This window comes from Callospermophilus lateralis, chromosome 4 (genome assembly GCF_048772815.1).
Source record: "Callospermophilus lateralis isolate mCalLat2 chromosome 4, mCalLat2.hap1, whole genome shotgun sequence".
Taxonomy (NCBI): Eukaryota; Metazoa; Chordata; class Mammalia; order Rodentia; family Sciuridae; genus Callospermophilus; species Callospermophilus lateralis.
In genome coordinates, this window is record NC_135308.1 from 60362392 (window position 1) to 60376155 (window position 13764).

At 43.2% G+C, this 13764-nt stretch overlaps 1 protein-coding gene across 3 annotated transcripts in view; it reads right to left on the reverse strand.

The window, feature by feature from the left end:
- The window catches only part of Rbpms (RNA binding protein, mRNA processing factor), a 170229-nt gene that overhangs the window by 17991 nt on the left and 138474 nt on the right, over positions 1–13764 (reverse strand). For 2 of the 3 annotated variants that reach the window (XM_076853906.1, XM_076853905.1), the window contains 2 exons: positions 7288–7418; positions 4331–4558 (listed from right to left, as the gene is read on the reverse strand). In XM_076853906.1, the coding sequence (XP_076710021.1) occupies positions 4427–4558; positions 7288–7418 (263 nt within the window). In that variant the 3' untranslated portion in view covers positions 4331–4426. Of the gene's footprint in view, positions 1–4330; positions 4559–7287; positions 7419–13764 lie in introns of those variants that run through there. The other variant, XM_076853907.1, reaches the window with a different exon arrangement.

Below are 13764 nucleotides of genomic sequence, written 5' to 3' on the forward strand. Positions count from 1 at the left end.
TGCCTGGGTTCTTGTACTATGGAAGGGCCTCAAATTCCTGGTGGATGGCCCCAAAAAGTGGCTTCCTCTTTTGTCCTGCTCTAGCTGCTCTTCTTCCTAACCAAAGAGCAAAGCCCAAACCCTTAAGTTTCTCTTGTCTGGTCCTGGTCCAGAGTCCATGTTTTGTGTGTTCCTCACACTTATTAAGAGGGCCATACCAGAACCCCTTCTGACAAAGGGAAGGTAGTGGAAGAGCTGTTTTAATAATAATGACTATTTTATGCAAAACATTTTATTCCTTTCTACAAATGAACTCTATGAAATAAGTGTTCATTCCTCTCATGTATAGATAATGAAATCGAAGCTCATCAAGGTTAAAACTCGCCTAAAATCTCAAGTTTAGTAGAGAAGGTAGCAACTATCATGAGAATCCTGTTTGTTTGATTTAATGAGTCCTAATTAGGTGTCTGGCTGTCTGCAATATGCTACTGACAGCTGGTCCACACATTTGCTGATAATCCCAAGGAAGGAGTAAATTCACAAACAGTACTTACAGGCAAGGCATGGTGGCCCACACCTGTAATCTCCACTACTGGGGAGGCTGAGGCAGGAGGATCATAAGTTCAAGGTTAGCCTGGATAACTTACTGAGGCCTTGTCTCAAAATAAAATAAAAAGGGCTGAAAAATTAGTTCAGTGGTAGAGTTCCGCTGCATTCTATTCCCAGTACTGCAAAAAGGGAAAAAACAAAAACAAAACAAACAAACAAAAAATACCAAAAAACCCACCCTACCCCACATTACTTACAGGTATGACTCGGGCCTGGGCTCATACTGCCAATAAGGTCAGAGAAAACCTGCATAAGATCCATCGGGTTTAGTTATACACTGAGGACAAAATGGGACATACTTAAGAAATCTGGAGACAGTACAGACACTGAAGGTAGCGCTGTTATGCCCTCAAAGGTAGCCATTCTGAGTCAGCTCCTGTCTTGGCAATGACACCACTGATTTCTAGGGAAGTCTTCTTGGGCTCAGTGACCCTGACCAGGGCCACATGGACACACACTAGGTGACTGATTCTGGTTTCTGTGACATGTCAACTACCTAACACTACCTGTTATGGGAAGGTTTGGGCCTCGTTTGTAGCTACTCTGGAACAAATGTCCCTAAAAGACCAAGATAAATGACTTTGGATTGCTTTTAAAGAGACCAGTGCCAATGCTTACATCTCTCATTTCTAACTAAGGGGCTTCTTAGTTCCACAAATACCAGAGCAGATGAGGAGAAAGGATGGACAGGGTCACAGGGAGAGAGTATTTGTTTGGCCAGGAGTGGGATCCCCTGGATTTCAGTCACAGCACTATAAAGAAAAGAATCCCCCAAGGCTCAAGACCTAAGTCTGCTGCCTGGAAACGAAACTGGGCAGAATTACTGTGGAGGGAGACTGTGGGAAGAAAGCACCAGAGGCTCAGGGAGGAATGAGCTGGGTGACCCACAGGTCCTTCTCTTCTCCAGTTTCTGATAGGCAAGCAAGATAAGGCAGCAGCTGGAAAGTTCAGGGACAGCAGCTCTGTGGAAAGCAACAACAAGCACTGTTGAGTCTCTCTGGGATTTCAGCCATTTTCCACTCTTGCTTCCTGTCAGGGAGAGGTTTTCTGCTGGCAGGCGTTTCCCCGGCATGGCTGCGGGGAAACTTCCTTTCAGGGACAAGTTCTCCAACTACTGGCACAGCTGTGGAAATCATGCTGCTGGATGTGGGGCAGGTGCTGTCACTTGGTGATGTTGGGGGCACTCTGTCATTTGATACCTCATCTTACTCTGGTCCCTCATTCTTTCCAGCCTCTGACTTTCCATTTGGTACAGGAGGGTTCTGCAGCCCCATTACTGTCATCAAAACATACTGCATGTCCTCAGGATTTTAATTACCACTGCCCTATAGGCAACTTGGATTTAGTCCTAGATTTCCTTCTCCTTATTGAAAATTCAAAAACTCCTGGGAAAGGCTACCTTTTAAAAACAAGCAAACAAAACATCCCCCAGAACAAAAAACATTTTGTAAGCTCTTAATGTGTGCCAGATACTATTAAGTCTTTTATATGAGGAATGATTAGCTACATTTTTCTGAAGCTCAGATGGGTTAAAGAACATGTCATCATGGCCATACAGATTGCAAATGGTAGAACCATGCTTTCAGCTCTGTCTGGAATTAAAAAAGAAAAAGCAGCATCTTGTAATGCTCCTGATGGGCTCAGTTCATAGCACAAGACCTGGCCAACAGGTCTGGGTAAAGGAAGGGGACCTTGGTGTTCTTAATAATTGGAAGAGGCACCAACCACAGTCACAGGAGACTAATGCTGTGAGGACAATGTCTGGTCTTCCTGCCCCTATCTTCTGTAATCACTGAGCAAGATGTTCTTAGCCTAATAAGGCAAGACAGGCCCAGTCAAAGAGTTGGGGCACTCAAGGAATTCTTTCTCCTCATAGTCTGGCCTCAATGAGCTTCAGGTTTAGAGTGAAATGTAACTGTCAGAGGATTAGCAGTTTGTTTCATCGATGTCTAAAGACAACTTAAAGCTTTGGGTCTTTTGGACAGCTGCAAGCAGCAGCTTTGGAGGCCAGACAATTTACCCATGGGAGAGTCAAGTTTGAAAGACAAGGGAGCCAGGGCTATGAGCTGACAGGATCTGAGATTCACAGAAGAGACCAGAATCTCCCTTACTTCTGAAAGCCAGGCCTGTATGTGGTGATAAAGCCCCTACCTATGTGTTGGAGTTTGAACACAGGTCCCACAGGAACAGCCACCATTATAACACTAGCCTGATGAACAAGAAGTACATGCTGGGGGTGGGGAGGCTGAAGGGGTTGGGAGGGAAGACTTCTTGCCATGTGAGTTATACCAGGCACCTGGGTAGGATAGCTGCGATGGAGGCAGGTGATTACCAAGGGGCCCTGTGTATGGTTGGGTCTACATTCCCTCTCACACTCTTCAGACTTGCAAAACAAGACTCTGTGTTTTATCTTTCTTAATATTCTCCACAGAACAGTAATGACAGAGGAGATGCTTAGTGAAATTTGTGTTTTAAAAAATTCTCTAATCCAGTTCTTGGAAGCTGCACCATGAAGCTCAGTAAATGCTTAGATGTGGTGGTGTTGGGGGCAGCTCTGCAGTGCAGGCAACCCACATGCTAGTCCTAGGCCCACCTCTCCCTTTGTGATCTCCCTGCCCTGCCTGCCTATGTCTCCTTCCTCATGGTCCACTTCTGTATTTATTGAGATTAACCTTTAAATTTTTTCAGTGTGCCACAGGGGCCTCCCAAGGGGCACACCTCTAAGAAGTCTGTGTTGTAACTTTGCCTCAAAATCTTCTGTTTCTACAGTACCGGTCATGCTCCAATCACAAACTGTACAATAATAGCCTGTGTGAGTTCCAAAATACCTGCTGAAACTTGGGCAAATGAGGCCTCTGGAGAAGCAGTAGGGAACCAGGATTTTCTTTCCCAGGCCTACCTCCCTGCAAAATGCTCTGACCCAATTTTGTGACTGACTCTAGAGGAGGGTAATTGGTGCTAGATTTCTAGAATGTGGAGAATTTCTCTGTCCCATGAGCAACAAGACTAAAAGCAGAGATGTGTGAGCATGAGGTGATAGGAAGTGCTGTATGTTATCTTTAGACCTTCCAGAAAGTAGTGGATGAAACCTTCCTACATATTTAATACAATTCAAAGATCAATGGCCTTCATAGTGAACTAAACAGTCACTTCTAAAAATGTTGATGACGTTTAATACACTTTTATCCCCCCAAATAATAAGGTGCTACCAGTGTGCAGTCCTATTACCATAGCCAGTTGTTTCTGAAAAAAGGAATTGATTGCAAAAAGTATCTTCAAATTAGAACTGGAAAATCTGAGGGGGTGCCAGATCATGACTAAATCTAGGCAGAACTAGAGATGTGACCTCACTGTTTTAATGACAACTTCCGTTTCCTCAGTCCTCTTTCCACTGGGTCACAACTGATGAACTAGAAAACACATCCACTCTTTGCAAATGGGCTTCTGCTAGCTAGATACACTGTCCTTCCTGAAGTGAGATGTCCTGGTAGTTGAGAAGGCTGGAATGAGAATCTTCTAGTATGCAGCTCATAGTGGTTCAGGAGCCCAAGAAGATACGTGCAGCAGTGATGAGGCCTGGGTTCTGGGGCCTGGTCTCCCCAGTGTGCTTTTTTTCCGAGTCCTTCTGTGTAACACATTTAGCTGCTATGGGCCCAATTCTCCCAAAACCTCAGTCAGAGAGTAACAATTTTGCTTCAGAATTTCATCACCATAAAAACAAAACGCTGTAGTCTACTTGACATCATTTTTTGCTCTGATTAAAATTTTTATTGAAATCTCTCAAATGTTGCCAAGAAATAGTTTTTGCAAAAGGGGGAAAAATAGCTAACAGACAAATTCAACATGGGAGCTCCCTCTGCTGGTCTGCAGTAGGTTGATATGTGACAAACACATTCCCAGAGACAAATCTAATTTGCTGGAGAAGTGGACAAAAGACAGGTGTGTTGGGCTTTGCCTCAGGAGAGAAACACTAGAAGAAAAAAAAAATCCATGTCTCAAAACAGAGCACAACATTGCTAAGAAAAGCAAAATTACTTAGAAGACTCTCCAAAGACATTATAAAATTTCCATAACAAAAACTGAATTATCCACTAAGGGGAGAGGCTCCACCTGGAGCTTCCCCACTCTGTTCTACCTCCAGTTAGTAAGATTCTTTGAGGCCCTTTGGGTGCAGGTTAAATGCTGATTCCCTTGTCTTTGCCTCCAAGTCTCTTCTTATAGGTTTCCCATCTAAAGTTCCAAGGAGTCACTGGATTGAGGCCTTTCCAAAATTCCATTAAATAAGTCTTTTGGTAAGCCAGCCTCAGAGTAGAAAGGGATAGGCCTGGGAGTCAGGTGACCAAACTAGGTCTAGTCATGGTAGAGCCACTGTGACTTTGGGTAACTCCTTCCATCTTCTCGGGCCTGTTTCCTCATCTGTAAAATGGGTCAGACCAGCTCATCTGTAAAGCTTCTATCAGTTCACTCTGTGAGTCCCAGAATTGACTAAGACATTTAAATAACCATATTCATGAATGAATCTTTCGGATACGGAGTCCAAGGTTGCATTGGGAATGACTCCAAACAGGAAGAGGGGTGAAACACATGGATCTCACTGATACTGGATGAGAGTTCACCAAATCTAAGACCGATGTGGCAGATTCCAGGCTGGGAAAGTCTCAAGGCCAAGGAAGAACTCCCAGGGGAGGGCACCACGTGGGCAATGCATCCCATTTATTCAAATAGGTCAGTCCATCTAATCTTGCACTGTGTCTCCAGCTTCCCTTACAATGGTGGAGGCTTTCTAATCCCTTAAGATTCATTAGGTCCTTCTCCTACCATGTCCCCAGGATCACTTCTGATTTCATTTGTTACATGAATGAAGCAATGGCAGATGTCACAGCCCAAAGTCACTATTCCAGACCTTTTTGCTCACTGTCAACTTTTGATTCTCCAAGGAAATGGTGACTAACCAAAGCCATGGGTATTCAGAAGAGTATGCAAACTTGTACTGTTTCATGGTATTTATTAACAATGGCCTTAACTGCCAATCTGAGCCATCTAGCAATTGGAGACACAATATCCAGATTGGTGGTGGTGATAGAGGGGAGCAATAAAAGGGGCTCTTTCAGTTGCTCCTCATTATTTACAAAATCACCCAGACTACTATAAACCATAGTCTTCTTCTCAGCAGAAGACTGCCACAGGCTTACATCTCCCTCCCTCCTGTTAGAAGCCAGCTGTGAGGGCTACAAGCAATGACATGGACAGAAAGTGGCAAAGCAGCAGAGGAAGGGAAACCAAAAGGCACAGCTACTCCTCTAATTTGTTTTCTGTGCCAAGAAGCTTCTCTGCCACTATCTAAATTTTTTTTATAACTTTATTTTGTTTATTTATTTTTATGTGGTGCTGAGGCCTGAACCTAGCACCTCGCACGTGCTAGGTGAGCGCTCTACTGCTGAGCCACAACTGCAGCCCCCATCTACATTTTTCTTTACTACTTTTTACCTTTTCCTCCCAACACAGAGGTCAATTGCTCTCAGGAGTCCAGGGACTGAGGAACAGCCCCAGAAGCCAGGTCACTAGTACATGCAGAAAGCATTGGTAATTAGTTACTTAATGTACATCACTCCTGACCTCACAGCTTTGGAGAAGCCTACTTAGGGGCTACTTGCAGGTGACTCAGTCAACATAGTTCTGTCCAATGTGAAAAGCGTTTTAAGTCAGAAAGAAGAATTTTCTGGGAAACTGTTTATTCCATCCAGCCTTGTAAACAAATATTACCCAATAAAACAAAAACCATACCTGTGTGCTGGGGATTGGACCCAAGGTCTTATACATGCTAGGCAAGTGTTCTACCACTGAGCTACATCTCCAGGCTCTATATTCTTTTTATTTGCTATTGATCATTACTCTCTGAAGGCCAAAGAATGAGTGGTTATTTCCAACAATGGATCTTAACAATGATTACTACTACTACCAGCACTAAAAACAAGGCTCAGAGAAACATTTTCTCCAAGAAGAGAGGAAGTGTTAGTATGCAGAGAGACATCTCTGGGGAGAAACAGGGAGTTTGTTTATAAAACTCAGGCTATTCTTAACTAAAAACGAAAGTTGGGCAGAACAGAGATCTCTACTTTAACTTGTAATTACATTCTAAATACTATATTGCACCCTTCCTACAGGGCTTCAACATGGGAACAAGGAACTCTTCATCTTTCCTGTAATCAGTGTAAGAAAACGCAGTCTTCCTCTTGGAAGTTTCTCTTCTGGTCCTTAGATCTTCATGGGAAACAAAAGCAGAAGCCTCTCAACACACAGATACACACACAGACACACATAACTTCAAGTATACTCCTCCCTCCGTAACCCTTCCACACAAAAAGGCAGACGTATCTATGCTTGGGTGATGCCCTCTAGCTAGCTGAGAGCCAGGGAGGTGACCTTGCCCCAGTCTCTCATGTAAGATGAGGGTGAGATCATTAAGGAAGAGAGAGGTGTTTGGGGGGATAAACATCAGGCAGTGGGTGGTATCATTGCTGTCAGATGCTCCTCGTAAATCCTGGAGGGGTGTCAGCTTGATGTAGAGGGGATCATTCATCTCCTGAAGGTGGATCTGTTAGCTGGATAGGTGTTAGTTGTATGGTGTGCTCTGGGGAACCAGGTTTGAAAGGGCTGGTGGTGGAGTGAGTGAAGTCGTGGCCGATGGGTATAAATTACCTGGGCATGCAGTGAAGCGGGATAGGTGAAAGCAGGAGGAGGTAGAGCAGGCGCTAACTCCGCTGGGTACAGAGGGTACGGGGCCCACACTTCAGGGCTACTGGGGTAAAGTGCAGGCACTGTGAGCTCATCTGCAAGAAAAGAATAAGGGAAGAGTTAGTGGTTACCAAACAGCTGCTTTCACATCAAAACAAAATACCCAGTAACCCCAAGACCCAACCAATGTCAGAAGTCAAATTATTTTCATTCTTTTAATAACCTGTTGGCTTTTGTCCCCAAACTCAAAGCAAGAGAACAGTAAATACAAAATAAGCAAGGCAACAAGCCTCTGCTGCCTGACTGGCCTGCTGATACCATAGGCCTGAACTCGGCCTTTGACACTCTGATGTCTTTCCAACCATAGCCAGGGAACCAAAGAAGAGTGGGAATTTCCTGCACAGACCAGAAAATGTGTCTGATGAGCAGAAGGAAGAAAGGAGATATCCACCAGGAGACATTCCATGAGAACCCACTGCAGAGCCTTTGGTAGAACAATGATTTATTGGCATAACCAATAACCCAGAATAAGTCCAGAATACTGTTTATCAGCATAATTACAACTGACAAATAAATCACAATCAAGCATTTTCCATTTAGCCTTCAGAAGTACAGATTGGTATCTGTCCATTCAGAGGGCAGTTCATATTCATTTCCAGACATCATGCATCCGAGTGGTGTGGTTTTTTTCATAGGCTATAGCTGACTGGCCTCCCTGACTCCCTCCCTCCTCACAAGTACAGTATTTAGATGTTAAAAATTCAGAGAATGGAAGTGAAGAATTTTGAGAATCCTAATTAAAGTTAGGCTCCATAAAGGTGCAAATAAGCATGTTTACAAGTGTGTCTGCTCTGAGCATATTTTCTAGGAAGAAAAGTGAGTTGTGTTGCCAACTGCCTGGTCTAATGTTCCTTGTGTAGTTCCAGTCCATTCAGGTGAAGCTGCAGTTTGTCAGATTGAAGGGCAAATGGCTGGGCCTCCCTGTGTATCAGGAAGCAATCCATTAAAGTAACAGAAAACACATGAGTGAGCTTCTCAGCAAAGGCAAAAATAACATCAGTCAATAGTTATGAAATGTGGACTCTGTGAAGCAGCAATCTCAATACGTGCTTTTATCACCTGTCAAAATCTGAAACCAGTGCATCAAGGATGCTATCCAGGACTGCTGAGGGAGCCAGGATAAGGTGACTTGATAATGCCATTAGAAACACCACTGAGGACTTTCCAAAAGTCCATAGGGCATGTGATCCAAGGCCAAGATAGTCATATCATCATATCTTTCCATTGTTTCTAATAAGCCTTCCCAGGCCTGCTATCTTCCACATCCTTCCCATACCTGGAAACTCTGGTTCTGGTTGCAATGGATTCCACAAGGGAAGTGGGCCAGGGACAGAAAACTGCTTTGCTGGATGTGACATGCTGACTACCAGAAAGCAGTAGGCCTGGGGGTGGATGTGGAAGAGATGTATACAGGGTAGGTGAGACTTTGACAGCCTGCATTGCAAGAGCTTCTCATAGGATGGGAGGGAGTCAAGAGCTGATTGGTATCTGTCCATTCAGAGGGCAGTTCATATTCATTTCCAGACATAATGCATCCGAGTGGTGTGGTTTTTTCATAGGCTATAGCTGACTGGCCTCCCTGACTCCCTTCCTCCTCACAAGGTAGGAAAGCATCTCAGAAGCTGGTGATGGGAACAGACAGTCTAGGTGTTGAGGCTAGAGGGGCCAACAGACTCCCAAGTCTTTTTTAGAATGGTCAAGTCCACACCACTTACTTCAAGTTCTAGGGTATATGGAGGTCAATGCTCAGGAAATCTTCTCAGAGGGGATTTCACAGACCCCTGTGTTTCCTCTCATGATGAGGCCACATGCTTTCCATTACAGCAATTCTTGTGGGAGCCCAGCTAGTGGAAACTGCTGCCAGGAATGGGGCCTTGGATTTTAAACAAACACTACTCTCTGCAATGGCCAGCTATTATTGTTGTTATTGTTATTTTAGCTACTACGCTATTTTAAGACATTAAGAGTCTTTTTCTAAAAGTCAAGAGAATCTCAGGCCCCAGTACACTAATCCCTAGCTGGTATTTGTCAGGCCTGCCATGATAGCAGAAGACCACAGAGCTAATACTAGCTGGCAGAAGGAAAGACCAGCAGAGGGATGTGGTTGGCATGTCAGTGGGCCTTCACACAATCAGTGGGTACTTGAAAGTTCGAAAAATGAAATATGTCCTTTAAGATATCTGGTCCTAATGAAATAATGAAGGTAAGGCAGAATCAGGTTTCAATCTTAGTTCAACTGATGAAATTTATGATTTCCAGGTCGTTCTACATTTTACCTGAAGCATTATTTCTCATTAGGTTTACACTGATGCTCAGAAACAATTCACTGATTAACATTTGCACAAAGCTAGCCCAGCAAAATAGGATTTGCTTTGAAATTCCCAAACTCAAAGTTGCTGAGCAAAGGCCTAGATGGGATTAAGGTGAACATTCACTTGATAAGCCCCTGGTATATCCAATCATCCCCCTCTCCCCCTCCTCTAGGAATCTGTGGTTATGGTGAATGTCAAAGAACATGTAATGAGCAGGTCAGCATCACACCTGCCAAGCAGTTTTCACAGACACCTCCATTTTAGCACAGGGCTAGGAACTCTCCAAAATGACATATCCACTCATTTGAGGGAAGAGAGCATTAAGCAGGAGTGTTTTGCATGTGGATACTCTTTCTGGTTGCTAATGTGGTCTTAAGAAAAATCACAAAAGCTAAAGACGCAGGTTTTCCACAGCATGAATACTTCACAGGGACTAATAAGCCAAAGGAGCAGACAGAGGCAGGGGGGGTGACACCTTCCCCAGGTCCATCCAGCTCTAGTTTAGAAGGAGCAGGAGAGAAAAAAGCAGGCCCAGTGGGAAGAAATGAGTTCAGGAGGCATTGAGATTCCTTTGGACAAAAGAAGCTCTTGACCACCCAGGGTGAGCCAAGCTCAAGTGAGCTGAAAGAGGACAGATAAAGAGGCTGGGGTCTTTTTGTCTGGGCCTAATCCCATCCTCCTGAGAAACTGGGTAAATCCTTTCCCATTGTCCCAGATCTCCTTATATCCTTTTTTTCTTTTGCACCTTCTGAGGATAATGTTGTTAGGGGCTCTCAATATACATCTGAATAGGTTTTTTACTTAGCCCCTAGAATATGCAACCAGAGGAGTTCAAATTGGATTCTGAAAAACAAGGAGGAGAAACTTGCAACTCTATCTTTCCATCCCTTTGAAAAGCCAGTCCACCTTTCTACTTCAGATGGGGACAGAGCCAGAAAGGTCTTCCAAATCAAGGCCATCTCAAAACAGAGGTAAAGAGGAATGATTCTTACAGGCAACTGAGAGTGAAGAAGAAGAAAATCCTTAATGGACTTAAGGTCCAAGAACTTTAAATTAGTATTTATTCTGCCTCCTAGAAAGTTTTGTTTGGAAGTATATACAACCTCATCTCAACATACTCCAAACTAAATATGCCACCTTCAACAGCTGGTCCTCCAGATTTCTGGTCATTCTAGATTTCAGTAAAAGATGCTACTTTCTACTCCATGCCCAAATCAGACCTGGTCCTCACCTCCTTCTCCTTCACGTTTAAACTTTCTCTAGATCTATCCCATTATCCACTCTGATTTTAACCATCAACAGTTACCAAAAAGGTCTCCTGACAGTCTTCCTAGTCATCACACTGAAGTCACTACAACTTTCAAAATATAAAATTCAGCCATGCCACTTTCCCTCTTAAAACCCTCCTGTGAGTTTTCCTTGCTGATGGGACATAAGTCATAGCCTAGAAAACCCCACATGGTCTGATCTTTGTTGGTCTCTCCAGCCCTGCCTGTCACCTGGTTCTGCCTGTAATCTAGGATCAGTCATTTCCTGTGTGACCACACTGACTTTTCTTCTGTTTTCCAGGACTCCCACACAATACTCCTTCCCCCAGAGGCATTCTTCTCTCATCCTGTCACCTAGCATTAACTCTTCAGAGGACTCTACTTAGAGGCCATATCCTTGAGGCTTCCAGAAGTGCCCTCCCCATAACAGCATTACCTCATGAGCAATAAGCTCCTATTCTGGCTTACCTAGTGTCTAGCACAGTACTATTAGACAGTACTATTAGACAGTCAACTGTCTGTGGTGAATTGATGGAGATGCCTTCAGAGATGAAAATGATCAACTTGTGGTCTTGAGAGAGAAGTATGCACATACGGGCATCAGAATCTAAAACTCTCAGTCAATTTAAATGGAACCCAGGTCTCTTATCTCACTGTTCAGGGTCCTTCCATATACCATCCTGCCCTCTCCAGGGGTGGGTGAAGCCCCACAACAGGTGGTGGTAGGAGGGCTCCTATAATGCAGTGGTCTTTTTCTATAGCTTTCAGCATACTCAATTTACTATAATAAACTCAGGGACAGAGTATTAGTGGAGAACTGGCATGGTAAATGAAGAATCTGGCCAGGAAAAATAGTGGCCTTTACAAAGAAAACCCAAATGTGATGAAAAATTCTATTTTTTAATAGAAAAAAAACCCCCAAAACACCCAATTTTGAAACAAGAAAATAAATCAAGGATTCTGTTAGCAATCAATTCTCACTTGCAATTACTTAGGATGTAGCTAGTTAAAGTCTACTCTTTCAGGCTGGGTTTGTGGCTCAGTGTTAGAGTGCTTGTCTAGTATGCATGGGGCACTGGGTTCTATCCTCAGCACCACATAAAAATAAAAAAAATAAATAAAGATATTGTGTCCACCTAAAAAAACCCCTAGAAAATAAATGTGTGTGTGTGTGTGTGTGTGTATATATATATATATATATATATATATATGTATATATATATATATATATATATATATATATATATATATATATTTTAAATCTACTCTTTCAAAGACTGGTGTATTAGTACATGCTCTTCTAGTGTTAGACCTCAAATTGCAGCCCATGCCAGCTCTGATGGTCCAGGGAAATGCACATGAGCTCTTGTAATGGATTGAATAGTGTTGGCTCAAAATTCAAATTCACCTGAACCCTCAGAATGCAGGCACTTAAGGTAGAAACAGGGTCTTTGGAGATGTTATAATTGAAAGATCTTGATAGGATGGAGGCAAACACTGGAACCATGTGTCTACCAGCCGCAGGATGCCAGATTGCCAGCAGCCACCAGGAGTTATGACACAGGCTTCTCCCAAAGAGCCTCCAGAAGGACCAACACTGCTTATCCCTTGATGTCAGACTTCTGGCTTCCTAAATTGAGATAATAAATTCCTGTCATTTTAAGTCACGAAGTTTGTGACAATTGGTTGTGATGGCTCCAGGAAACGAATATAGTTCCTATGGAGGGTCAGGCACCTTCACTGGCTTCCCATGAATATAAGTATAGGGGAAAACTCTTTCGGAGAAGCTAATAAAAAGATGGCTTGAAAAGTTCAAGCAGTGCTTAGCATCACCCTGTAGAAATCACCCCAGTAATTTTTTATGTTCCTCACAAGGGAACCAACTAGATATAGTGCTCAGGACATGAGGAGAAATCAAGTCTGTGCTCAGCTCACCACAGCTCTCTTTCTTTGCCATTTCTATCATTTCAATTATTGATTCTAATTAAGATAATTCAGACTTCTGTACCTTTTATTTCTACTCTAATGTACATAAACTGAACTCACTAAACTCAACCCATTCAATAACGCAGTCACTGATGTTCACAAATCAATTTCTGTCTTCCAATACTCTCCATGTTCTATGTACCAGTGCTCCTTATGAGAGGCAGTAACATCAGCCCCTTTTATATTTTGAGGAAGCTAAGGAACAGGGAGGTTTAAAATCTAGTTCAGTAACTCTCAACAACTGAGAGAAACACGATGTCAATGAATCAAGGTCATTTGAGTCTAGCCCTTTCCTTCTTGCATTTCACTGTCTCTCTTAGTTATTTCCATATATTGATTCCTCTACTTTTCATGCTTTCCCTTTTCATCTTCTGCTACCTTAATATAAGTTCTCACCTGGCCTGTTTTGAGTCTGCTGACTCAAAACTACATACACCTAGAAGCAATTTAAGCCTCTCAAGTGGCAAACAGAGTTCTATGTAGTAAGTTTGCTGGAAAAAATTCCAAAAGCTTATTGGTTTTTATTCAACTGGCCCAGAGTCAACCCCTTCCCAGTTAATCTTTCTGCCATCCCTCTTTAACAGTCATGCTATCAGGGTCTTTCTTCCTTACTGCCTAGCTGCTCCATGCCAAGAAACTATCCAATGCAATCTTGGTTTTAAAAGCATTTGATCCCTCGTGTGTCAGGTAAAGGGAACCTAGAGCATAAGCTGGAAGAAAACTGTCCCTCTGGGGACTTAGGTCATGACTGTTATTTATTCTTGTTTATCACTTCGGGAGATTTTCAGTCCTTTTCCTTGTGCCTTGAAGCAGCA